At 42.7% G+C, this 27,700-nt stretch overlaps 1 protein-coding gene across 20 annotated transcripts in view; it reads right to left on the minus strand.

Moving 5' to 3' along the window:
* Window positions 1-3,411: 3,411 nt before the first annotated feature.
* DST (dystonin) overlaps window positions 3,412-27,700 on the minus strand; it is a 514,655-nt gene continuing 490,366 nt past the window's right edge. For 8 of the 20 annotated variants that reach the window (XM_055571789.1, XM_055571786.1, XM_055571784.1 and 5 more), the window contains 14 exons: window positions 23,537-23,680; window positions 22,670-22,858; window positions 21,216-21,345; window positions 19,137-19,300; window positions 17,854-18,016; window positions 16,212-16,366; window positions 15,968-16,042; window positions 14,975-14,992; window positions 11,992-12,109; window positions 10,765-10,836; window positions 9,632-9,831; window positions 8,951-9,061; window positions 5,617-5,740; window positions 3,412-4,416 (listed from right to left, as the gene is read on the minus strand). In XM_055571789.1, the coding sequence (XP_055427764.1) occupies window positions 4,154-4,416; window positions 5,617-5,740; window positions 8,951-9,061; window positions 9,632-9,831; window positions 10,765-10,836; window positions 11,992-12,109; window positions 14,975-14,992; window positions 15,968-16,042; window positions 16,212-16,366; window positions 17,854-18,016; window positions 19,137-19,300; window positions 21,216-21,345; window positions 22,670-22,858; window positions 23,537-23,680 (1,926 nt within the window). In that variant the 3' untranslated portion in view covers window positions 3,412-4,153. The remainder of the gene's footprint in view (window positions 4,417-5,616; window positions 5,741-8,950; window positions 9,062-9,631; window positions 9,832-10,764; window positions 10,837-11,991; window positions 12,110-14,974; window positions 14,993-15,967; window positions 16,043-16,211; window positions 16,367-17,853; window positions 18,017-19,136; window positions 19,301-21,215; window positions 21,346-22,669; window positions 22,859-23,536; window positions 23,681-27,700) is intronic. The other 12 variants (XM_055571787.1, XM_055571798.1, XM_055571799.1 and 9 more) reach the window with 4 other exon arrangements.

Genomic DNA, 27,700 nt, shown 5'->3' on the forward strand with positions numbered 1-27,700 from the left:
TTTAAATTGTTTTATCTGATATGAGTATTGCTATTCCAGTTTCCTTTTGATTTCATTTGCATGGAATAACTTTCCATCCCCTCACTTTCAGTCTGCAGGTGTTCCTAAATCTGAAGTGGATCTCTTGTAGACAGCATACACTGGGTCTCCTTTAAAAAAAAAAAATCAATTCAGGCAGTCTGTGTGTTGGTTGGGGCATTTAATCTCTCTACATTTAATGTAATTACCTATATATAGTTGCCATGTTGTTGTTTTACTGCTTTGTATATTTTTGTAGGTCTTTTTATCTTCTCTTCCTCTTTTGTTCTCTTCTCTTGTGATTTGATGATTAATGTTGTGTTTGGGTTATCTTTCTTTTTTGTGTATCTATTGTAGATTTTTGGTTTGATTACCACAAGGTTTTGATATAGCAGTACGTATGTATGTGTGTATATATAGACACAAATACATATATATAAATATATATATAATTTGGTATATATATATTTATATATATAAATAAAAAATTTGGTTCAAGTTGATCTCTCAATTTCAAACATCATGCCTTTGCACTCTCCTCCTCTCATGATTCCTGGTTTTGATACATTTGTGTGTTGATGATTTCCTGCTTTTACTATATGTTTGCCTTTACTGGTGAGCTTTCCCGTTTTGTAATTTTCTTGTTTCTAGCTGTGGCCTTTTCCTTTCCACCTAGAAAAGTTCCTTTAGCATTTGTTATACAGTTGGTTTGGTGGTGATGAATTCTAGCTTTTGCTTGTTTGTAAACATTTTGATTTCAGCTCTTAACTTTCAATTAACCTTGCATTCCTACAGCAGGGTGCACTCTGTAGATCAGGGTAACTGTAGACCTGCCCTGGTCTCAACTGTTACAAACCTTTTTGGCTCATAACCTTGAAACATCATAATCTATGGCCCTTTCGCTAAGTAAGACACTGCTGCTTCTCATTTGCTGACAGCACTCAGTGTAGTTAGGTAACGTAACTCCCGTCCAGTTTTACTGAGACGTAACTTGGACTGCAAGGAGATCCAACCAGTCCACTCTGAAGGAGATCAGCCCTGGGATTTCTTTGGAAGGAATGATGCTAAAGCTGAAACTCCAGTACTTTGGCCACCTCATGCGAAGAGTTGACTCATTGGAAAAGACTGTGACGCTGGGAGGGATTGGGGGCAGGAGGAGAAGAGGACGACAGAGGATGAGATGGCTGGATGGCATCACTGACTCGATGGATGTGAGTCTGAGTGAACTTCAGGAGTTGGTGATAGACAGGGAGGCCTGGCGTGCTGTGATTCATGGGGTCACAAAGAGTCGGACACGACTGAGCGACTGATCTGATCTGAACTGATGTACAGCGCTGTATAAGTTCCCATGCTAACCACCTTATTTTTAGCAGTCCTTCCTACTCAAAAGGCATGTCCCTTTCCATAGGGCCAATTCCTCTACCCTGACATCTGCAGAAGGCACTGAAAGTGAACCAAAAAACAGATGGTCCTGCAAATCTAGTCCATAACGCCAAGGTTATGAGATCAAAGCCCAAGGACAGCTGATGACAGGATGTTAGCGGGGCTCTGAGCGGCAGCCATGCAACAATTTCCTTGCTCTCTTTCTCCAGCTGGTGGAACACTCCTAATCACTTCTGGTTGGTGGCTGCCAGATTAGAATTGGATTTTGCTCATTATTTAAAAAAAATTTTAATGTAGCTCATTTATGATGTTGTGTTAATTTCTGCTGTACAGCAGACTGATTCTGTTTTATAGTCATATTCTTTTCCACTATGGTTTATCCCAGGAATATTGAATATAGCTCACTGTACTATGTAGTAGAACCTTGTTGTTTATCCATCCTATATATAATAGTTTGCATCTGTTAACCCCATGCTCCCAGTCCTTCCCTTCCCACCCCACCCCTACAGCAACCACCAATGTGTTCTCTATGTTTGTGAGTCTGTCTCTGTTTTGTAGGTCTTTTAAAGTTCTTAATATGCCTCAATTTATCTTTAACAGACCCAATCTTTACACTGATTTTTAGTGCTCCGAGTCAGTCCAATGTCATGGTTTTAAAATAAGAAGAAGGAAAGAATACAAAAAGACAAAAAGAAGAGGAAAAGAGAAGGCAATGTACATAGGGAGGAGGAGGACAGTTTACAGGAGGACCTCGGAAGTCAGGATGAGGCTCCAGAAAACAAGCATTCAAGAGGAAATAAACATCAGACATCAGAGAGTGAAAAGTTCCCCACAAGGCAACTGCTAGTAACTGGGAACAGCTCCAGAAGACTCTCAGCAATATTTTAAACCACTTACGTTTCTCCCAAAGTGTATTTTTCTGTTACAAAAAGGCAAAATCCCTAGCTCTTTAACAGGGGCAGCATTCAAATGAGCTGAGATAAAATTATGTTCTTAAATTTGTCTCTGGGCACGTAAGCATATTCAAAGCACCGAAGGAGTAACAACTTCAACTGCCTTCTCAGATGACGTTTTTACAATCAAAATGCATGAATTGTAACACACGATCTCTTAGGTTAGAACTATGCTTCCCATCAAAGGCACACACTTGAGGCCCGTGCTTTGAGAAAGAAGTTTTTGTCACTTGAAAGAGGTACTGAATTTCTGTCCGTGGAGACTCCAGGTCCTCCATGATAAAGGCCACGTGAGGAAAACATGATGATCACCTTGAACCTGACCACCACCACTGCCACTAGTGAAAAACTGACAATGTCACAAGGGAAGTCCTAACTGGTCATGGTTCCAAAGGAACCATTTGCCATCCTTCTAATCATATTTGATGCCATTTTAAATAAAACTCTACCATTTGATTCTTAAATGCAGGCAGGCTAACAGGATATAACTACATTACCTTGTCATACATTCCCTGCTTTCAGTTCATGTTTTTTCGTGATTTAACTTTCCCCTTTTGAAGAGAAAAGGGCTGGGGACCCTGCAGGCTCAGCACCACCAACAGTGGCTGGCACGTGGTTGGCACTTTTGAATTAAAAGTAGAATGACTGTTATTTTATCATTTGTTCATTATATATTATATCCTTGTGTTTCTGTCCCCCAAACTTAGCCTATCACACTGTTACTAAAGAGAGATCATCCATATAACATTTATTTAAAACAAATAAATGGAAAAAATTCACTTTAAAGAATCAGTTATTCCATATGTTCAAGTGAATATGTTTTATTAAATGCATACTGTAATAATATCTTTCTATAGTATGTGAGTATACATAATAAATTAAAAGGTATATATTTATTAAATATAGATATAATACCAGAACATGATTATTTCAGATGAGAAAATCAAAATAAACCCATTTTTAAGTCTCTTTTGGTCACTCCAAATGGATATTTGCTCATAAAAAAATACACGGATTTGTTTTTTTTCCCTGGGGAAAAAAATTAATTCCATAGCAATGTAGTTAAGGGACATATTTTATTTCATAGCTTTTCCGCAAGCAAACTTGCTTTGATACAAAATGAGTTCAATGGTACAGGCGCTACTGTCCACTCAAGCAAAAGAAAACCTCACATTTAGATGAATGTACTTTATGATGATACTCTTACAGGATACTAGGTCTCAGGTCCAGGTGGCCTCTGGCCTCGGGCGAAGCCATGGGCGCAGAAATGCACAAGAGTCTGGGAGTCTCAGAACATGGGAAGGCGCGGAAAGGAACCTCCTGTGAGTTCTGTCAGCAGGAGGATAAGAACCGCGGTGGGTGTGTCTGTCTCTCTGCCCCCCATCTTGCAGTTTACACTGACATCATCTTGGAACAGATCCCTGGGGGTGTCTGTTGGCTTTTCGGGGTTTCCAGAGAAGCAGGGGCATGTCATGAGGTATCCTTCACGTTAGCGCCCAGTGGAGGGCTGGCTGCCGGGAGGCTGTGGACTTACCTTCAGGTACCGTGTGCTCAGTGTAGGAACCTCTGTGCCTGTCAAACACTCTCTCCCGCCTCACAGAGGGTGTGAGTCCAACCCCAGACTATCTGACCCAAAATCATACAGAGGAAAGAAAAAGACAAATACACAAATAAGGCCATCTGCAGAATTTTTAAACTCACCTCTTGCAATATTTCACAATAATCTCTACATCATATGTTACATCTCTCAGACTTAAATAGTAAAGGCTTCAGGAAGGGCCGTGGCGGAACCAACTGCACTATCTCTTGGAGGACTTGTCCAATTTGCTGGCAGGTGATTTCCTCTGGGGCGTGGGGATTTTGGAAGGCTTGGCTCCAGGCGGCCGAGAACCTGCTCGGGGCGTAGGCCTGTGTGTTGGGGGGACAGTCTCCACGTCGGAGCACGCGGACTGGATCTCCGAGATGTCGAAGTCCGAGGCGTCACTGCCACGGCGGCTGCTGGCCCGGCTGCCGGCTTTGCTGCCGGCCCGGCTCCCGGGTCGGCTCGGCGTCCTCCTGGGATCTGAGGAGAGAGAGGGCAGAGACGGGTCATCCTGCCTCCTGCGCCCCCTGCCACCGGTTCTCGAAGCTCAACACCACATTCAATCTCAGCCAGTCTGCTGGACACCCAGGAGGTGCTCAGGCAATACCTGTGGGTTTTATGGCCTTGCTGCAACCCTTAAGTGGATGAAATATACAAAAAGCTGGATACACACACAAAGTGGAGGTTGGGGGCCATCCCACTTAAACAGGAATCCCACTGACTGGACACAGATGGAAGGATTAGACATACTGAACTGGAGACTATGTTTTCCCAAGTGTGGCAGGTCTGCCCTCTGGATGTGGGCAGCGCAAATGCATAGCTCGCACTTGGTGAAAGTTTTACCTGCAGAGAAGGAATTCAAAGCAGAGGGGAACGGAAGACAAAAAACTTTGTTTCAAGAAGCTTCAGGCTTGCTATAAAGAAAGCTGAGCGCCAAAGAATCGCTGCTTTTGAACTGTGGTGTTGGAAAAGACTCTTGAGAGTCCCTTGAACCACAAGGAAATCCAACCAGTCCTTCCTAAAGGAGATCAGTCCTTGAGTGTTCATTGGAAGGACTGATGTTGAAGCTCAAACTCCAATACTTAGGCCACCTGATGCGAAGAACTGATTCAATGGAAAATCCCTGAGGCTGGGAAAGATTGAAGGCGGGAGGAGAAGGCGACGAGAGAGGATGAGATGGTTGGATGGCATCACCGACTCAACAGACATGAGTTTAAGTAAACTCCGGGAGTTGGTGATGGACAGGGAGGCCTGGTGTGATGTGGTCCATGGGGTTGCAAAGAGTTGGACATGACTGAGTGACTGAAGTGAACTGAGGCTTGCTGTGCTCAGGACCCTGGAGTCAGAACCAGAGTGGTTGGGCTCTTCCAACCACCCAAAACAGCCCAGCACAATTATCAAGCAGCAAAGGAGGCCAGACCTTCTGGCCTGAAAGGGTAGATCCTGTTGTAGCTTTTCTTTGATTTCACAGTCACTCTCTCATCTTTCTCTGGTACTTTCTGAAAGAGAATTTTTGAGTCTCTTATTCCCCTTGGCTCATTGATCCCCTACCTTATATGGATGACTGGGACCACCTGTCATTTCAGAAGCACGCAGCAGCATCAGTTCGTCTTCCCTGACTAGGAAGAAACGCGACTCTCACCTTTAGAACACATCAGGGAGGAAACACCCCAGACTCACCGGCAAACTGGGTCCGCACTCTGGCAGCTGCGGTGGTGATCAAGCCGCTGTCCTCCCCGGAGTGGAAGCCTTTCCCTGACAAGTATCCCGGAAGTCGGAGCTTGCTTCCCTGTATCGGCGTCCCCTGTGGTTAAGCAGGGAAAAGACGTTTCAGACACTGCGTTTGTCCCATGATCCTCCACCGACGCCGCTTCGCAGGCTGTGGGAACCCTCCGCTGACACTTGGGAGGTGGAGGCGAGAGCCTACCGGTTAACAAGGCACTGGGTTCCCACCTACTAACTTCTTGTTCTCTCCCTGCATTCAGAGGGAACCCTCTAAAGGAGATGAGTCCATGTCGGAGAGAAGATATGAAAATGGAGGCAACAAACTGTGAGTATGTTAGTATCTCTCAGACAGTCAGTGAATATCACAGAGTTCAGAGTTCAGCCAAAAAAAGAGGATGGTGATTGCATGGTACAGAGAGAAGATGGGGCTCTGAAAAATTGTGTTTGGATTATCTGCTGCTTGCAAGGCTCTTAGGGACCAAGACAGAAATAAACAGAACAGAAAGAAAATAAGAAATTCTTAGACAGCCATCATTTAAACAAACAAAATGGCCCCCAAAAGTGACATTTTATTAATTTGTAAGACATCACTTTTATCCCTTGGCCCTATCACTTTCTATGGTCCTTACACACAAGATACCTTACACCATTTTGGGATGATTCTCTTAAAATTCTTACAAGTGTTCAAGCAATCACAGCTATGAAATTTTTATTTTAAGTCTAAAATCACTGCACTTTTTCTTCATCACGACAACATTTTGAAAATTCTCCCAAAGTTAAAAAAAGAAAAAACAAATCTCCTGAGAAGTATAAGGATATCGCATCCCTCAATGAGCTCACAGTCAGGGAGCTGTTTGGAGGAAATAAATCTATATAATTATATGTGCTTTTTAAAATTAGTTTTCCTTTATCAAATACTGTTAAATGCTTAATAAAGCATATGTAAGACCTCCTGATACATCAGACTTGCAATTTGTTAATATTAGTGATATTCATAATTCATTTACATACTCTCTATACATTTAAGTATAGAATGTAAATAGAATTCATATACATAGATTACTTGAGTGTTCAAAATATTATCACACATCTAACCACAACCAATCCTCACACTTACCTAATCACTTTTTCACAATCATGAAAAGGAGGGCTTGAGGAGGGCAGTAACTTCCCCAAATGAAGTCTCACAGCTCTGCTTCAGCTAAACCCCTAACTTAGAATCTCAGCAACGCGAGCGAGACTGAGGACTCGCAGGTGGTGAAACATATTATGCGAGGTGACAGTTCCTGCCCCCGGAACACCAAAAGCACTCGTCAGCTGCCTTGACGCGCTTGATTTTATGATCACAAAGCTACTCCGTCCTCTGAAAGACCCCTCCATGGAAGGATCCTGTTGTTTTGTCTCATGAGGCTACTTGAAATCATACCTAGTTTTCTGTTACCTAAAGACTTTCATTTGGTTGGGGGATGGTTTCCACTTTTTAAAAACTTGAACTAACAGAGTAGCACAGCCCTAAATATTTATTTTTTTTTAATTTTTATTTTATTTTTAAACTTTACAATATTGTATTAGTTTTGCCAAATATCGAAATGAATCCGCCACAGGTATACCTGTGTTCCCCATCCTGAACCCTTCTCCCTCTTCCCTCCCCATACCCTCCCTCTGGGTCGTCCCAGTGCACCAGCCCCAAGCATCCAGTATCGTGCATCGAACCTGGACTGGCAACTCGTTTCATACATGATATTATACATGTTTCAATGCCATTCTCCCAAATCTCCCCACCCTCTCCCTCTCCCACAGAGTCCATAAGACTGATCTATACATCAGTGTCTCTTTTGCTGTCTCGTACACAGGGTTATTGTTACCATCTTTCTAAATTCCATATATATGCATTAGTATACTGTATTGGTGTTTTTCTTTCTGGCTTACTTCACTCTGTATAATAGGCTCCAGTTTCATCCACCTCATTAGAACTGATTCAAATGTATTCTTTTTAATGGCTGAGTAATACTCCATTGTGTATATGTACCACAGCTTTCTTATCCATTCATCAGCCCTAAATATTTAAAACAAACGTCTCACGTAAGGTTCCCTCCTCTGCTTTCAGTTCTGGCCACAACAGATCCATCAGAAGTGACACCTCGAGACAGAACATGTGATACTAAACCACATCGCTCACTCAGGGGAAGGGAGAGGGACGAGGGGCTGGGGATGAGGACTGGTTTGTGCCCGATTCTACCTCCATCAGCAATTTCCATTTACATCATTCCAATCTCAGGAGGGCAATGATATTTCCCCTGCTTGCCTCTCATTATGGGTGTGAGGGTTAAATAATAACGTAAGAAAGAGTTTTGGAAAAGCATAAAAGGCTTTCGAGTGGTACTAAGTTACTTGCATCCAAGAGTCCTTGCCTTTAATATGAAATGCCTCCTTGGTTTCAGACAAGTTATTTAGAGATTCTCTCCCACCCAATTCTTGTGATTCTGGTCAAATATGTGCCTATGTTTATCATTTTACAGAGAAGTTTCTTTAAAAGACATATGGTTGACTTCCAGTTGAACATAAATGATCTGATATAGGAGTTAATCTTGGCAAATCTTATATCACCTAAATATCTTATCCCCACAGAGCATGTCATTTAAAAAAGAGCACACTGACTAAAAATCACCAAGTCTAATAAAGACACACCTTTTGAGAAAGAGAGATAACTTTGTGCCTACCTGCGCCCCTGACCTCCGGCACTGACGACTAAAAGGCTACGTCCCAACCACCCAGTGTTCTTGGACAGACGTAAACATACCAGACAGTCAGAAGGACCTTGCCCAGAGAGAACACTCAATCCACATTCTTTTAAGTGATTCTCTTGCAAATGACACTGCCTTTCACTCTCTCCCAAAAAGGATTACAGTATTTCTTGCTGAAATTACGTCTAGAAGCAGAAGGATACCAACAGCTTGAAAAGAAACTGGACTCAGGTCTGGGTATAGTCTCCTGTACTTCACTCTCCCAGGGGAGAAAAGCAAAAGTAAGTATGAGCAAGAGAACAAAAAGCAAAAGCGATCAAGAGCCCGCAGTGGTGGCAAGGTTAAGGAGCTACAAGCCGTCTTTTCTGTTGACCCCTTACTCTCGTGTCTGCCTAGAAATGCCGGGTTGAGACTTATTACACAGAAGTCTTTAAAAAGACACAGTATTGTCAAAAGTGCAGTTATCAAGGGGGAGGTGCAGCAGGGCTAGTAGGTGATAGTCAGTTAAAGGCAGCTGTTAGGCTGGATCTGGGGCCTTACGATACCTCTGGAGATGACACAGGAAAGTCAGGGCACTCAGCTGGTTTACAGGGAGTTGACACCTTGCTGTTTGTCAGCCAGGGTTTACCATAATTGCGTGTTAAAGGATGGAGAATCTGTATGGAACAATGGCAAATCAAACGTGAAGGATGGCAGATAAAAAGCAAAGCCATGGAAAGAGAGATTCACAGCTACTCATTTTGCAGTAAGAATGATCGTCATTAAAAACAAATGGAAAGGTCTGATGGCAAATCATACACACCAAAAACATGAATGAAGCTTTAAAAAGAAAATGCAGCCTAAAAAGTATCAAAGTCTCCAAACAGATTGTCTCTATATGGGCCACAAGGCAAAGGCATACCAAAAAAAAAAATACACACACATCCATACACATATATTTAATCCTGCATCTTCCATATTGTGATAAGGGACACATCTGGAGAAAGCTGGTCCTGCAAATTCTAGGAACCCCAAACACTGAAAAGCAGACTCTAGCACAGCAGTCCCCAACCTTTTTTGGCACCAGGGATTGGTCTGGGGATGATTCAAGAGCATTACATGAATTGCATACTTTATTCCTATTTATTATTATAGCAGCTTCACCACAGAACATCAGACATTAGATCCCAGAGGCTGGGACTGCTGCTCTAGACGGGGAGTGTGGAGGAGAAGAGAACACGTCCTACCTTGGGTGTGCTGCTGGCGGGGACCTGCGGGGAGGCGGCCTGGCCGGCCTGGCTGGACACGGACGTGGACCGGTTGGGCGAGGCCGCCCGGGATGAGGGCCTGGATCTCCGGCCCCGGGGCCGGAAGGCAGCCATGCCCTGAGTGGCTCCATCCGCCAAGATGAACTTCTCCCGCAGCTCCATGTTCGTCCTTCCTTTAGCTGGATGGTGGAACAGGTGAGAAGGCACACACACAAGAAAGGAAGGGAAAAAAAAAAAGAGGGGCTCAGTATGTGAGGGGAAAAATCGCCACCGGGCACCACAGACCACGTGGAGGATTGCAAGAACACCTTTTTGCCATGCCAACTCCAACTCAGCATCACAAAAAGTCAAATGCATTCCTTTACAATGCATTCCTTTTGGATACAAGTAAGTTGGGGGAAGATAAAAATAAAAGTGTGCTTATTCTAACACTAGACACCAGAGCAAGAGGAACCACTATTAAAGAGAGAGTCAGCATGAAAATGACAAGCTCATGCTCAAATACCGTTAATCCACCCGCTACTGATGCCTGCAGTGTTTCCCTATGCCATCCCCACCCCAAGGGGACCAGGGAGGCAGGGACTATGGCTTTTGTAGGTACTACTGAGGCCAGGAGATTGAGACCAATATTTCACCATCAGGATTAATTGAACAGTTATACAGAATGAGAGATGGGTTATTAATCATGATGACAACACATAAACTTTCGGGTTTTTCACTTTCAAGAAGGCGGCTGGTATTTTTATTTTATGCCTTAAACACCTGGTTTTACAACATGCAAAATAACAAACGCCAGACCGCAGGATCTGGGAGGTCATCTGTAATTCAACACTCAGACCAACGCATGTGCACGCGCTCTTGAGGCGCCGCCAGAGCCTCGCGCGTGGGGCATTGGCCTGTGTTTGATCACAGACACAACCCCTGCATCTGCAACACTGGAAGGGCGTCCAATGTCGAGAGTTTCAATTTGGAAGCACCAGCTCAGTTGGATGTGAGTTAAGCCATACGTGATGGATGAAGCGCGTTATTTGAAAACAAACAACGAAAGCAAGAATGTCAAAGGAGGAAAGAGGAGAGGCCAGAGGGGAGAGGCAAAGAGAGGGGTCGCCAACCTATAGTAGGCTGAGTAGTAGTGATTGAAGAGTTTGATTCCGAGCGTAACATTTTACTCCCATGATGATGAACTAGAAGAAATGACACAGGATACCAATCACATTCAAGAGAACTGTTAGCAGAAGAAGAAACACAGCACAGTGGTCGACTACACCAAGGTTGCTCAGGTCGGGCCTTGGTGCACAGTTTAGAAGAGAAGCACGCACAGGGCTGACTCGGGAGGAAAATCGCACCTGAAGACCCTGCCCCAGGCAAGCTGCCTTTCTCAGGCAACCGCACGGAGCACTCTGCCTTCTCCCTTGTTTCACAAGCCGAGCTGTGCTACCTTAGGCTGCACTGTTTCCAAAATACAGAACAAAAGGGCGCCTTTGCTTTTACTTCACTCCTTCAGGTGTCATCACCCACGGTGGCCAGCAGGGAGGCCCGCGGACTGGCCGCCTGAGCCCAGTCCCACCCGCCTGAGCGCTATGGAGCAGTGTGTGTGCGTCTTCTTAGGGCGCTGATCTGTAACTTCAAAATTCAGAGTCAAATCAGGAGCTTATTGTTTAAAAATTTTTTTCAATACTGCTTTCCTCACCTCCCCCTAATTTCAGAAACACTTTTGCTTTCAAACTTCTCCTGTACACTATCTTCAATCTTCATCACTCGGTTTTCTTTCCTCTTACTTTGCTTTTCAATGACAGAGGAAATCCTGTCCTTGGCTGGTAGAATCGCTCATTCTGAAAACTGCAGATGGCGGGGTGTCTCATACAGAAAAATACATTCTAGTGTTTCCCATCCCACAGTCTCCTAGCTATCCAGGAGAAGTGGAAAAGAAAAAAAAAAAAAAAACAAGAGCGAGGAACACAGTTTACATGACTGCCCCAAGTTCTTTGGGAACTTCAGGCTGACAGACCAATGTGAACATTCATCATATTGGGCTGGCCAAAAAAGTTCATTTGGGTTTTTCCGTAATGTCTCATGGGCAAACCCAAGAGAACTTTTTAGCCAACCCAATAATATATGACCAAAATGAGCCTCAGTAAGTTATTTTTAGCTAACTTTTTAAAAAACGTTTGACTTTATGTACTGGGAGTATAGTTTTACTTGATATACTGGAGCAGAGTTGATGAGCAATGCTGTGATAGTTTCAGGTGTACACCCCAGTATGTTTTTGATGCTGGAAAATAACACAGGATGGACATACTTGCACGGGGTGACTACCCTGACGGTAAGCATCTCCTTACCCCTGCAAGGGTCGTTTTTCACCAGGAACTCATCGAGCGCCATCCATCCACCTCCAACGCGAACCATCACAGTGCTGCGCAGGATGCGGACGAGCCGGAGTTGCTGGGAGTCTCCAAACTGGGAAGGGAAAGAAAGAAGACCCTCTAATTGTCCAGAGTAAATCTCAACCAAGGCAGGAAGTGCGATCTGCTATAAGCAACCAACTCTAACTTCTTGCTTAGTTCGCAGCGATTAGTAAAATCTCAGAGAGGGGTTTGTCATGATCTGCGTTAGACGGCTGCATGCTGATTTAGCCCAGAGGAAACAGGGTGAAAAAAGATGACGAAGGTTATCACGTAATCCTGAAGCTTTCTTCTAAAAATGATTTTTCTCTCTTACGACAGAAACAACATTAGTAAGAAAGTAGTTGAAAAATGTTTCTAGAGAGTAAACACAGCCATGAAAATAAGCACTGATCCAGTCTCCTGGGGGTTGCAGGAGGTTAACATGATCCTAAAGAAAATTTAATAAACTCTGATTCTTCTTCATGAAAACTTCATCTTATACCTAAAGCTGTTGGAAATCTGTGGCAGAAATGTTCATAAACTCATCTGCTTTCTCTAAGCAATTCTGACTTAGCAAAAGAGACAATAAATGATCATGACTAATAAAAATTTCACAGTTAAATAAAATTTCTGCATCACTAATGATCTGGTAGGCTAATTTGTTAAAGGCTGGATTAACATGCCATTTTAGATTACTGTCATATTGGACAGACACTGACATATTAGGAATGATACAGCTTTTAAATCTGAAAGGCTTTCTTTAAAGCTGTATGCATCAAAATTGCTGACACTGAGAAGCATTTGTCTTTTCCTGCTCTTTCAGTGGATCTCCGATCACTCAGATATGCTACAAATTCTTCAACTCTTGAATATACAAGTAGACTGCAAGCAGTTTCTGATCATAAGGTTGATTTACTATGAAAGCCCATGAGAAATGATTTTATACCCTTAAATCATTTCTAACAAGCTCATGACCAACTTACAAAAACCACCAGACTGAATTTCATGGTTGCCAACCTGGCGGATACCATAGCAAAATCAACAGTCAAGTTGACATAAAGAGCTTCTTTTTAAGGCAGGGAACATACAATTGTGACTATTTGTCTGGGCTCATGAAAGATAAATAGAAAAACTTGAAGTAGAAACAATTTGCTGCTTTTCATAAATTTTAACGCTGAGTTTCAGGAAGAGAACACTAGAACAAAGCCAACCATCCCAGACCCTGAAACTCAGAAGGATCCAGGAAGTATGTAAAATGTACCAGTGGGACTCAAGATAGTCACATCAAACCTTTTTACATTGCCTTTTCTAAAATGGTTTTTAAGCCTTGAGATTTCAACTCTCCTGTAACTGAACCTGCTAGTGAATTGTAAATTAAAATTTAAAAATCAAAACACATATTTGTTAGAAAAAATTTGGTGCTGCTAATAAGCAAAGGAAAAGGAGGGGATTCAAAGAAAATTACCCTTAAGGAACCAGATAATCAGACCATACATACACTTTTGGTCCAAGATTACACTGAAAACAAGCTTTAAGGATATAGGTAAATATTTATATCACATATAAATAATATAAAGTATTTATTTTATAGGGATGATATTTCAATTTATTTCCATCATACTAAATATGAATAAGTTTAAATTTTGAGATGGCATTCTCTGACAGGTACCAATGTCTTTAGAATTTCCCTGATTTTTTTCAACAGCTAAATTGAAGGGAAAAATACATAATGTTGTTGTTTGTATTTTCAGTGACTTAAACCTTTGGGGTCATTTCATCCTTTCCAAAAATAAAAGATGCTGTCACAATTACTAACTTAGAAAATAACAAGAAAGGGAAAGTAACTTCTTATGCAAACCAATGGAAGGTTTCAAAACATCTATTCAAAATGACTTTAAAATGTTATTTGAAAAAATAATTTGCTTGCAAGTAAATGATACTTGGTAATTTGAAACTTAAGATCTAATCTGACTTAGAAACTGAGGAGGAGAGTAGTATCTGTAGATATGGCCAGATCCCCTGGAGGAGGGCACGGCAGTCCACTGCAGTATCCTTGCCGGGAGGATCCCATGGACAGAGGAGCCTGCTGGGCTGTCGTCTGCAAGGTGGCGTAGAGTCAGACACTACTGAAGCAACTGGGCACACACAAATGGTCAGGTGTCACAAACAGCATGCCTGCTTTCAAAAGCACAGAGTTAAAAAAACTCTCCTTGTTTAAATTGAAATATGATTTCTCTTGTCTTTAGTTATAAAATGCTGATCTTGGTCAGTCTATTCTGACTTAAATCTGAGGGCAAAATGGCATAAGCACGGCTAGGATTTCGTGCAAGTCACAAGAGAAACAGTTCCTCACAGGGATTTGTATCATTTAGGACCGTCAGAGCGACACTTTACTCAGAATGCAAAGCCCGAACTCGATGGACCAGGGCACACGGATGGCGGCTGCTCTGGAGACAACCATCACTGAGGCCGAGCGCCGTGCTGACCACTCTGAGCTGTCCCCCCAGGTCACTGCCAGAGGCTGGCCCTATTCTCACTGCCCTCATCAGAGCAACCTCCTCCTTAACGGCCAAGCACCAACAAGACCGCACGGAGACTGTGAGCAGTCAAGTTTGTGCTGCGATGAGCAGTTGCATGTGACAGGTGGGAACAGCATTATCAAAGATAGGGCTGAAAATTGCACTCAACACTGTGCCTAGCCAGACTACAACTGATTATCTGGTGTGCTTGAAGGTAATCTCCTCATTTGAGACACAAAGCAGAAAGGAGTCCTGGATCGAGGACCCTTATAGCGTTGACAGAAACACCACGCCAACCAACAATGTAGCCGCTAGGGGGACAGCATGGGAAAGACGGGCCAGGGCAAGCTTTAATGACTATGAATTAAAGTTAAAAAAAAACCATTGGGAACTGGAGAATACATTCCACTGGTTTATACCTGATTTCCCAGGAAGAACTGATAAAAAAATGAAAAATGGAAGAAAGACACAATTAGTTCAATAGGAAACTTTTCATATGACTCCAGAAAACACACACACACACCCTCTCTCTCTCACACTTTGGGATTCTGGATATAGTATCTAGTTTAGAGATGTGCAGGTACCCATTTTTCCCAACTTCAAACCAAATAATCAGAAAATTTTCTATGCAAGTTTTTTGGAAAGTCTTTGGGTTTCAAATTTAAGGTAAAAATTCAAACATATACTGGGTTGGCTAAAAAGTTCATTTGGGTTTTTCGGTGCCATCGTCTGGAAAAATGTGAACAAGCTTTTTGGCCAGCCCAATAGATGAATGTTTTTCAATGTAGAAATACAAAAACAAAATGAATACTGTTTTATTTATAAGTAACAGACTATAGGAGGGAAACCCAGCACATTTCCTATCTAGCTACTACAAATAAGAGATGTTCCAAAAAAAGAGAAAAAAATGATAGAGGAAGTGTGACTAAGTCACAAGTGCTTTCAAGTAATTGTTTTGAAAGAAGGTGAACTGAATTATTGAGATTTAAATTAAAAAAAAAAAATTCTGCATCAGAGGACAACACTGCCTCTTTCTCACGTTTATAAAAACGAGTCAACATTTTAACTTTGCTTCCTGGCTTGGAATAGTTTTGTTACTGAAGGTATGAAAACTTACCTCTGATCATAATAAAATAGATTATAAAGTAATATGAAGCAACCTAAATATACAAGATGTGTTTTCCTCTGAATATTTTTCTCCTTGAATAGACATCCTGTACATGTCAAAGATACGTCCTAATATACAACAAGCTACCTTTATATCATTTAAAGTTACAAAAGCTGGAATTTCACATACCAGTACCCTTTGATAGATGGTAAAAATAAGCCATTAGCACTCCTGGGAAGCAATGCAGATCACATTTTTAATTCTCATCCTTTAAGCGGACCGCACAGCTATTTTGGAAACTTACCCTGTATTTGTTATCTCCAATCTGTTCAACCTGGAATCGTTTTGCACATTTGCACTTAGCTACCTGCCTTGTCACCTGCCAAAAGCAATGATAAAATAGTCACTCTAATGTTAATATTACATCGTGGCATCCTTAAAACCGTTATGTAACAACGAAACGTGGAAATAAAGCTGCAGCATCAATCGTGCAGGTATCTGGGCAGAACATGAGGTGACCTCTGCATGCAGTATAAGGTAAGCAGTACCTCATCTTCGATTTTGTCAGCATCAGTGATGGGTTTGTATGCATCCTTATTTGGGTGAAGGGCAGCTACAAATTCATAGTAGTCGATGTACCCGTCTCCATCTCTGTCGAAGATGTCTGCAACTGCACTCATCTCCAGGCGGCTGGTAGGGAACTCTTAACAGTTTCAAAACAATAGTAAGTAGCATTATTGAGGGAATCACTGACAAAGGAAACTGCAAGATATTTAAGGTGCAATCATAATAATGTGATATATGTACACTGTGGAGGGATTCCTCTCATCTAGTTAACACATCCATCACCTAACATATTTATCTTTTGCACTTTTTTTTTTGGTAAGAGTAAGTTTCACTCTTTCAGCAAATTCCAATCTATACATGTTATCAATCATAGTCACCATGTCATATATATATATATGTATATGTACATATATATGTGTATGTTATACATATATAACCAAACCTATTTATATATATATATATAAACCATAGTCATACATTACATTTTCAGGCCTTATTAATTTTATCTCTGGATATTTGTACCCTCATACCAGCCTCTCCCCCACCTCCCGGCCAAACACTTTCCTGCCCTGTTTCTATGAGTTCGACTTTTTGTTTAGATTCCACATACAACTAATAATTAAGATATTCTCAGTATACTCTACTCCCAATGAAATTTGATAAGACCTTCCACCTATAATAAAATTTTACAAAAAAGATTTGTGTGGGTTTTTTTGTTTTTGCCTCCTCGTGTGGGTCCTTTGGAGGATCTTAGTTCCCTGACAAGGAATTGAATCCATGACCACTGCAGCGGAAGTGCAGGGTTTTAGCCAATGAACCACCAGGGAAGTCCCCTTTAAGTCTTAAAAAAAAAGTAAGTAGCATTAACTTGTCAATTCTGCCTTGAGACATTCTTGGTTGTACATCTGAATTGTAGTGTGGCCAGTTAAATGATTAGCATGATCAAATATAATAAAATCTTTAAAAAGAGAAAAACCTGATTTATGTAACATAAGCACAATCACTAGATATGTGGCCTAAATTTACCCTTATTTACTACTTGAATCCTTTGAAGTGGCTATTTGTCTAGGCTAAAAGCTATTTAAGATTAGCAAATTTCATATGGTTCAAGTACCACTTATGGAATAATTTACATGAAATTTACTTTGAGAATGGTTTCCGGTAACCTCCGCCAAAGAAATCACAAACACAGGATCAAACTAATTTTGTCAACAAGAAGGGGGCACGTACTTTAAGAATTTTTATAGCCTTGTAATTTCCTACTAATGACAATATTAGATTAGAATGTGAACTACAACAAAAAAGAGGGACTGCCTTGCATTTACTGACTGCCCATTCTATGCCAGGCAACACAATCTAAGAATTAAAAATTATCAACCTGATTACCCACCGCCATTTATCTGTGGCGACACAATCAGTAAGTGTGCCTGCCTCCAAAGCCATACATTTTCACCAAGAACGGTTTCTTGGTTTTTTGAGGGCAAAGACTTCAAAGCCAAATTTAAAGGTGATGCTAATTACTTATAAGTAACACAAGATTCCTGGCTCCAAAACTTAAACTGTGCTCATTTTCTTAAAAAAAAAAAACTACATTCATTCTGGCCACCTCATCTTGGGACTTACTTGAGGAAAGGATTCCGTCAATAAATTCTTGTCGGGTTATTTTCCCATCTTGATCTTTATCGATCCTCCTGAAAAAGTCCATCACTCGAGATTTCTTGTGGTTCATCCAGCGCATGTACTTTTTGCGCCAGACATCAAAGTCAAAGTTGGCAAATTCTCTAAGCTGAAAGGGCAAGAGGCATTTTGCTGAGTCACTACTGTGCTCAAATTACATCTTAAACAACATGAGTGTGATTCCTAACGATCCTCTAGACAACAAAAATTTTATCTTATATGATATGAACCTTATTTTTAATGGTCCTCTAGAAAAAAAAAATTGTATCTTATATAATATGAATTACCATTATTTTTAATGAGCCTCTAGATTCAAGGGTCCCCCAGTCTCTGGGATCCACTGCTTGATGAGCTAAGGTGGAGCTTGTGCAATAACAACAGAAATCAAGTGCACAAGGAATGTACCGTGCTTGAATCATTCTGAAACCACCCCCACCCCACCCCAGTCTGTGGAAACACTCTCTTCCACGAAATCGATCCCTGGTGCCAAAAAGGTTGGGGACTGCTGCTCTAGATGACAAGAATTCTATCTTATACAATATGATTAACGCTATTTTTGATGGTCATCTAGACAATATACACACATCGTTCTTTCCAAGACAGACATCGTCTTGCAAAGGGGGCCTCAATGCTTATCCTGTAAAGTTTATTTCATTACTGCCACTGTTCTGTTCTTTACTTAGCAGAAGAAACAAAACTCAAAATGTCAAACGGGAATTTCTTGGTAACAGCAAAGTCCTTCTCTGTGCCCCTGGGGAGCAGGCCCAGCTCAGCACGACCCATTTAACCCCTCGAGCTCTCCGCCACCAGGCGCTCTCAACTCCCACCTTTTAAACATTCAGCAACTCCAGAATCTGAAACTCTAAGAGCCTCAGATCAGAGTATGTATAATTAAAAGATCTGCATTATAAATGATTACAGTTGCTAGGTGATGCTGGAAGCAAATGTGTCAAACCAGACCTTTTCCTAAGGCGGCAGCTTTTGATTTATGTTACAATGTATCTGTTTTTGACTTTGATCCCTTAAATCCAAAACCCATCTATCAGGGGTTTTTTTGCCATAAAAACATTCATACTTGCAGCATTAATTTTAGAAATATTAATAAAATATGCACTCTGACATCAAGAGTTTATCTATTACCAGAAATGTTGAAAAAAATCAAGATTTTGGCACTGCGTCCTGGTGAATGGGGGCAAATGCCAATATGGAGCCCAACACGAGCCCCTCACCTCCTCCAGTCTGTCCAAGGCGTCGTTCAGCTTCCTCCTCCTCTCTAAGGCGAGAAGCCAGACTTGCTGCCACTTGCTCACCAGTAAGTTGACCCTGGGATTTTTGGTTTCAATTTGCGTCTGTGATCCAGAGGGATAGAAGCTTGGGGCTGGGAGGCGTTTACCTGTTAAAACACAACTTGATTAGGATGGCAAAGTCTCCAGGGGTTTGGAAGGCGTTAAGGTCTGACCTCTCCCGCTTCTCATTCAGAGTCAATCAAGTTCACTACTGACTGTGACGAGTAGAAACTCTGATTGAGGAGAAGTGCGGTATCAGGGTCCAAGTGTGTTTTACTTAACAGGGATCACATACTGTTCAGAGACAGAGGCATTTTAACGTGTCTTGACAGGAGCCCTGAAGTACTAGGATGCTCTCTCAATACACTGACGCTTCAAACACTTTTCAACCCAAATTCTGTGCCACTTGAGTTCCAAAGAAGCACCCTGCCACCTTCCTCTTTGCTACCTAATCAGGGCACTGCTGTCTGTGACTCGGTTCCAGAAGCCTGGCTGTGACTGAGAGGCTAAGGCCCCGAGGATGGCAGGTGCGGGCAGGCGGTGCCGGGGGCAACGCAGTGAGTGAGACCCCCGACAGCCCCACCCGACCACCCGGTGTGAGGCAGGCCCGCTTCCTGCTAAGGCTGAGCCCCACACACTGGCTCACGCCCCAACTCACCACCCTCCTCGAGCTTCCGCCCTCTTTCTATCACTTACAGGCTTCTATAACATCACAGAGCTCCCTGATCCAACTAAAATGCTCGATGTGAGCTGGAAAAATACATCACTGGCCTCAGCTTACATCAGAAGGTAGAGTCCAAGCTGAGATTTGCCTAGATTTCCTAACCCCCATGGGGCTGTACAGAGATATCAATAGCTAATATTTAATGAGCATTTTTAATTTAATTTAAAATTAAATTAAATTTTAAATTTTAAATATTAAATTAAAAAGCTAATTTAATATTAGCTCATAATTTAATGAGCTAATATTTAACAATGGTCCAGGAAGTACGCTAAACACTTCACACACAGCAGTTAAATTAAATCCTCACCAACAGCCCAAGAAGGTTATAATCCTCCCCTTTTACAGGCGGGAAAACTGAGGTTCAGAAAGGGTTTAGATAACACATCCAAGGTTGCATGATCCAGCTGGTGGGGGGGAGGTGTTCGGCACAGGACAGCCAAGAGTCTGTGCGGAGTCCCTAACCACTTTCTTACCATGGCAGACCCAGAACCATTTTTTCTTTCTTTTCTTTCTTTTCTTTTTTTTACTAATACAGCATTCAGAAAATCAACAAATTGGTATAAATTGTGTGTCTTCTAAATCTTATCCAAGCTATTACTGAATTTGATGTCATTTTGTTGGGTCAAGACAGGCTGGGAAGTCAGTAAATAGAGCCTGAAGTCATATGACCATGAGCAAAATCAATCAGATTACTGGTTACTAGTGAACAGTTAGGTCACGGTCATTCCTATTCCATTCCACTTGAAGGTTATTTACATACTAGAAGCAGAACAAGTCATTTCAAAGGAGGTGATGATTTCTGTTCTTGTTGCAAATCTTTCTAATTTCTTCTGCCTAATCTTAAAGATATACTTCAAGCAAATAAGGTTACACACAGAAACCTGGATTTACCTTTTTATTTTAAAATAAGTTGCTATAATACATAGCCCGTGTTTTCTTTCAAGAAAACTTTTTGTTATTGAGAGCTTGTGTAGAATCACCTATGCCTCCAAAATGTCAGAGTGAGAGGAAAGTGAAGTTGCTCAGTTGTGTCTGACTCTCTACGACCCCATGGACTGTAACCTACCAGGCTCCTCCGTCCATGGGATTTTCCAGGCAAGAGTACTGGAGTGGGGTGCCATTTCCTTCTCCAGGAGATGTTCCTGACCCGGGGATTGAACTTGGGTCTCCCACATTGTAGGCAGATGCTTTACCATCTGAGCCACCAGAGAAGTCCCAACGTCAAACCATAACTCAAAATAAAAGGAAGTTAACTTCTTGTATAACCATCCTCATTTTAAAGAAACGGCCCCGCTTACGTCCTGCTCGCCCCTTCTCCAAGACTGGGATGTGGGACTGCAAGGAGGAAGGGTCTGCTGCCCTCCTCTTGTAGGTCTTGGTGACTTTGTCCACGTCAGGCTGCTTTCTGGTCATTTCCTCCATGAAGGTCTGAAAGAAAGCAGTGATATCAACTAAATACAAGTTCATCAGTGAACGCTATATTTAGAAATGAATTAAAAAGAGAGAGGATAAAAAGACCACACTACGATTTCTGGAAAAAGAACAAAATGCGTGTTTTATCTAGGGGGAAAAAAAATCTAACCACCATAACACAGCACTTGCTTCTAAAGACTACAAAGTGTTATAGGTAGTAAGAACAGTGTTTCAAAAGCAATTTGTTTTCGTTTGAAGACCACCCTGGGAGCAGCTGTAGGAAGAACACAACCTGTCTGTGAGCAGCCAGGACCAAGCCTCCCGGCTCCCCCTGAAGAATCTCAAAGTGAGTATCTGTTTGCTCAGCAACGAGTCAGCTGGGCTGTCTAGGGACACATCTCACCTACATATCTGAAGTGTCTTTGATATACAGTGACAGAAAGCATTCACATTAAATGTGGAAACACCTCAAATATCCCTATTAATAAATGGGCTCCACCAGTGAGGGCCCTCCGGGCTCGTTTATATTTAAAAGGTCCGACTATCTTGCCATTTGTCTGAGCTCCTTGGGCTTATGATCACGATTGACCATGTGTCCCTGTATACGAAATCTGTGGCAAAGGCAGAGACTGGTAAAAACGATGGGAAAAGGAGGAAGCAGACAAAAGTGAGAAAAGTGAAGAAGCACATTTGCGGAATGTCCATCACACTGCAGAACGCTGATCACTTTAACACTGCAGATGCCAGAGACGCTTCAGGGCCGCACAGGCACTGAAATCTTACACTTCTATGAAAATACGATCGCACTGCTAATTGCTTAGCCAAGTAATCTGACACTCAGTGATCTTCATAAATGCATATTAAAGAAATGAGTGAGCAAACAGTAGGTCAGTGGGATGCCCATCATTTCCGAACCTGAAACTTTTTTGAGTGAGACCGTATGTTCCCATTGAGATGAGATGTGTCTGAAGGACTGGCAGGCTTCTTGTGAGATGCTGAGAGCAGACAGTAGAAGATGCAAACGTGGACCAGTGAACAAGAGAGGTGAGGAGGCTATGGGGGTGCAGGAGGGGAGGGGTGGACCTGGGGACAAAATGCAGGGAGAGCTGCCCGCTAAGGGAGCAGGGGTGGCCGGTAGGGAGAACCCATCCGAGGGGGGTGCCCTGATGGGGCCAAGAGAAGGAGCGTCCAAAAAGGGGAGGAGACCCCAGCAAAGCGAGAGAAGCTCCAGGGCCGGGGTGGAGTCAGACACAGCGGGGAGGGGCTGACGAAGTGAAATAGGCAGCACGGCCTTCTTCTGAGAAGGCCCGAGAAGGCGGGCTGGGGTGACGTCTGTTACCTGGTGCTCTGCGATGAGGGCTTTCACCTCTTCGATCTCCTGGGGGATGACCTCCTTGTCCCTGTCGCTCAGCGTGGTTTCGGCCCACTGCAGCCAGGCCAGCAGGGCTTCCAGCAGCTCCTGCTTTGCGATGAGCCCAGCCAGGGCGCCGGCCAATCTCTTCTGGTGCTGCTTTGCCCAGGCCAGCACCTGATGGACAAACAGACCTTGCTCCCACTCCCTTCCATCATAGGGCATGATTTCACGGGTGTTAAGTACACAAAATTGAAACGTGTATCAGGATCACCCTGGGCTAGACTCGTAACTCTTCCAGTCTTTCAAGATTCCATCAATGGTCCCGAGACCCAGCTGGTGCAGGATATGGGAACCTTTTACAACACTGGTCACCCTCAGAAGGGAAGATGGCCATCAATCACCCAGGCTTCCCTTGCCTTCTAATTTAAGTTCGAACTGGCATCCCCTGAAGGATCATGCATGCTAACTCCACGGAGTGCAGGATGGAAATAAAAATAGCTAAGATCTTAAATACAAAACGAATTCACTTGTGTGTGCAATTCTTTCCATAAGCATAGATGGTTCTGAAAAACCTATTCTGCAGATATGAAGTGGAGTTGGACAGAAAGTTCTACAGTGAACCAAGTATTTGTCTTTTCATGTTTCAGGGACACAGCTGCAGAACGCCTGTAACTTCTTCAAGAAAAGTGGGTGGCAGAGACACGTAATACCCAGAGGAATGGTCTCACAAAGGGTGCAAGCCTCCAGGTTCCCACAGCCTTAAAGGCATCATCAATTGCCCAAGTGTGCACAGCCCCTCGCCCTGACTCTCACAGCTCCCGCTGCCCTACACACGGCCTGCGGCTCACTCACCTCCTCGAATCTGGCCCGGATGATGGTTATCCAGTGCTTAATGGTGGTGATGGAGTCGGGGTGGCAGATGGCGAGGATGGCGTCCCCCATGCCGGTGGCTTTGTTGAGGGCGGCGCGCTTCTCCTCCAGTCTCTTCATGAACTCCTGCGGCAGAAACAAAGGTGCACAGGCTGAAACCAAAACTCAGGCAGTGCCCACTGGACTCTCAGAGCTAAACCAGCAAGCAAGAACTTAAATCGATTTATTCACAGCTGGAAATCGTTCACTGACGAGGAACTGAGAGAGGGGAGGAACAGAAATCGGAAAAGGCATCTTCTAACCCACTCTCAAAATCCAACTGCAGGATACCATCTCATGCTTTACAAACACATGATACAAAAAACACGCTCCTGAATTTGAATATATTATAATTATTATATTCACAGAGAGGAGAATTGGGACTGGGCCTAAACCAGAGACAGAAACAATATGGACTGAAAAAAAATATGTTCTAGCAAATAACACAAGGGGGTTAGTGTTTAAAGCAGCATTCACTGTGCCAGGAATGACAGGAATGTGTATCCAAAGAGTGCCAAGGAAGAGAGCGGGCTGGCCGGGAACTGGGAAGGTCTGGGCTGCAGCAGAGAAGCCCCAGCATCCAGGCGGGAAGCAGGCCCGAGAGGCTAGAGCAAGTGGTCTGACAGGGCTGGGCTCTGGGAGAAGTGCCCATCTCAAAGTCCGGTAAAGAGAGCCATCCTCAGCTTCGGCAGGATGCACAAACTTCAACAGGTCTGGAGGCAGTCAAACCAACCTGCTTACAAATATCTCACATGCTTTACTTTTGGCCATGAGAACTGTACCTGTAGATTCATGGATCACAGAACTCAGACAGTGGGGATGAAACATGAGAATCTTGGCCCTAAAAAATGTGACATGACTCCCGAACCCTGCACTGAATTTCAAACACCCATTGACCCCTCTGATCTATCTGGACTGCACACCAAGAACGATTCCTGCCCTGACAAGAGTGGGAGGGGATGGACGGCACCGGTGTTACCCACGCCCGGTATCCAGGGGGTCATCTCAAATCACGGGCGTGCATGTCTAGTGACCTTTCCTTTCGAACCTCCAGAGTGGCTGTCTGATGCGTCCTAGGCTGGCATTTTGCTCTGATAAAACAATCCATTTACATGCACAGCTACTAGATGTTAAGGTGCACAAGATCAAGAGAGTGTCTCATCCAATTCTGTGTCTCTGTGGCTGAATAAATGCTGGGGGAGTCAAGGCTCAGTCACTCTGCTAACATGACCTGCTGTAACTTAGTTTACACTGGGGTACAGTTGATTGGCAACGCTGCGCTAGATTTAGGTGCACAGCAAAATGATTCAGTTATATATATACACGTACCCATTCTTTTTCACATTTTTTCCCCATAAAGGTTGCTACAGAGTACTGAGCGGAGTGCCCTGGACTGTACAGTGGGTTCTTGTTGAGTACCTCCTTTATATACAGGAGTGTGCACATGTTAACCCGAGACTCCTAGTGTATCCTTCCACCCACCCTTTCCCTTGGTAATCATAAACAAATGAACTTACTTACAAAACAGAAACAGACTCACAGACTCTAATGACCCACTTTTCAAATATCAGGACCTACTTTAAAAATATCTTAATTTTCATTTAAAGGTGAAAGAAAACAAACTTTACTAGGAAGAAAAGCAGAGGTTAAGAGCAGCTGTGCCCTTCCAGAGGGGAGCTGACCCAATCATGCACGTTTAACCGCTCCCACACTGCAAACCGGGCCCCATGGAACGGTGTGGACCAGGTGCCAGCCAACACAGCGTCCCGGGCTCCTCCAGGCCCGTCTGAGTGCTGCTTGGTGGCTTGTGGTCATGTGGGAAACCCTGCCAATTTAGAAACTGGATTCTACCGAGAGGGCTCTAGTCCAAGAAATTAAGGATTCTGTTTGCCTTCTATTGGTGAATGTGTGAAGGGAAACAAAGGAAATGGAAAAGAAAGAACAATGTTACTGTAATATTGTTATAAATGTAATACTGCATGTAACTGTATGCTAATTTAAAAATATTTAAAAGGAATCTGTTGTTAAAACCACTACCCCAGCCTGGCTGCCAGCCTCCCTGTGTTTCTGAGGGCTTCCTGGCCCCGCTGTGAAGGTGGTGACGCCACAGTGGGCGTCGTCCTGCAGGGCACTTGTGTACCCGGGGCTTCAGGAGACACTCTGACACCCAAACCCCAGCACGTCAGTGGAGCCCAACGCAGCTGACGGTCAGCATGTGGTAACACAGAGCAGATCTTCATAATGCTGAACTGAGTCAAACAAGGATGGCAAACGTGATGTCATTTTCCTACTTATACCGTCTAGCTTCAACTTGAAAAAGTGCATGCAGCATTTGCTTCCTCCAGATAAGGTTATACAAGCTCACATCCCTTTTATGAATAACATGGCAATATTTCATTGCTACAGGGTAGGCAAACCATCACTGAGAGAGTGAGTATAGTGATGAAAATAAGCAGTCACCATACATGATGTCATCTGTTCTACACTGGAATTACTGATGTGTTTCCAACAAACACAAGGTTACTCAATGGTTATTAAAAAGATCCTTTACAATTCACAGGAAATGCTGACATTAATACTATCAATACATTGAAATAGGCAACAGGCACATGAAAAGATGCTCAACATCACTAATTATGAGAGAAATGCAAATCAAAACTACAATGAGGTACCACCTCACTCTGGTTAGAATGGCCATCATTAAAAAGTCTACAAATGACAAATTCTGGAGAGGGTGTGGGGAAAAGGGAACCTTCCCACACTGTTGGTGGGAATATAAGTTGGTAGCCACTATGGCGAACAGTATGGAAGTTCTTCAGAAACTAAAAATAGAATTACCATATGATCCAGCAATCATACTCCTGGGAATATATCCAGACCAAACTCTAATTCACAAAGACCCATGCACCCCTGTGTTCACAGCAGCATATTCACAATAGCCAAGACAAGGAAGCCACCTAGATTCCACCAACAGATCCTGTCCATCAACAGATGGGGGAACAAAGAAGATGTGGCACATATATTGAATGGAACATCACTCAGCCAAAGAATGAGATCATACCCTCTGCAGTGATGTGGATGGACCTAGAGATGATCATACTAAGAGAAGTCAGAGAAAGACCAATACCACACGATACCACTTACATGAGGAACCTCAACTGTGACACAAAAGAACTTATTTATGAAACAGAAACAAACCCAGGGACACAGAGCAGACTTGCGGGTGCCAAAAGGGAGGGGGCTGGGCGAGGGATGGAGTGGGAAGTTGAGGTCAGCCAAGGCAAGCTTTTATACATAGGACGAGAAACAGCAAGGTCCTATCGTGTAGTACAGGGAATTATATTCAGTATCCGGGGATGACCCATAATGCAAAAGAATGTAAAAAAGACTGTATGTATGTGTGTGTGTGTGTGTATGTAAATTATACAATGTACATATTTATTTATAAAATTAATACAACACTGTAAATCAATTATACTTCAGTTAAAAAACAGAAAAAACCCTCAAGATACTTAATTTTAAGACAATTAATGAACACTATATCCCAGGCGGAAAATATAACACTATTAGCACTGCAAATTCCTCATTTTTAGAATCAAAGATTAGAAAATAATCTGTTGAAGAGCTCTCTGGACCATTCTCATAAGGGTTTTGTGAGTCCTATGTATTATCACAGGAAAAATCTTGACCTGAAAACTTCGGTCAGAATTTTATTTGGTTAGTTATTTAATAGTATGTCTACTTACATAAACCATTTTAATCTATAAGTTGCAATATAAGTCACTTTGCAAAAGAATTTAAAGTAGCTCTTGATTAAGAACAGAATTGCAGAGGCTTAAAAATAAAATTTCAAGACCAGTTATTAAACTACTTGTCTTTCTTACAAAGGTAAAAATTATTAATTTACAATTCTAATGGCATAATTTTATAGATGTTATACTGCTCAGAAAAGGACATTTCATCTTTCAAATGTGTATCTAAGTGCAACAAAATTGATCAATTTTGCTCAGGAGCCACATAGCCCCCTAGAAAAAATGTGCTTCCTGGAGACAGAAAAACAAGAGTGACTATATTTTTTAATTTATTTTTTATAGTGAAGTATACTTG

The sequence above is a fragment of the Bubalus kerabau genome, chromosome 3, assembly GCF_029407905.1.
Source record: "Bubalus kerabau isolate K-KA32 ecotype Philippines breed swamp buffalo chromosome 3, PCC_UOA_SB_1v2, whole genome shotgun sequence".
In the NCBI taxonomy this organism is placed as follows: Eukaryota; Metazoa; Chordata; class Mammalia; order Artiodactyla; family Bovidae; genus Bubalus; species Bubalus kerabau.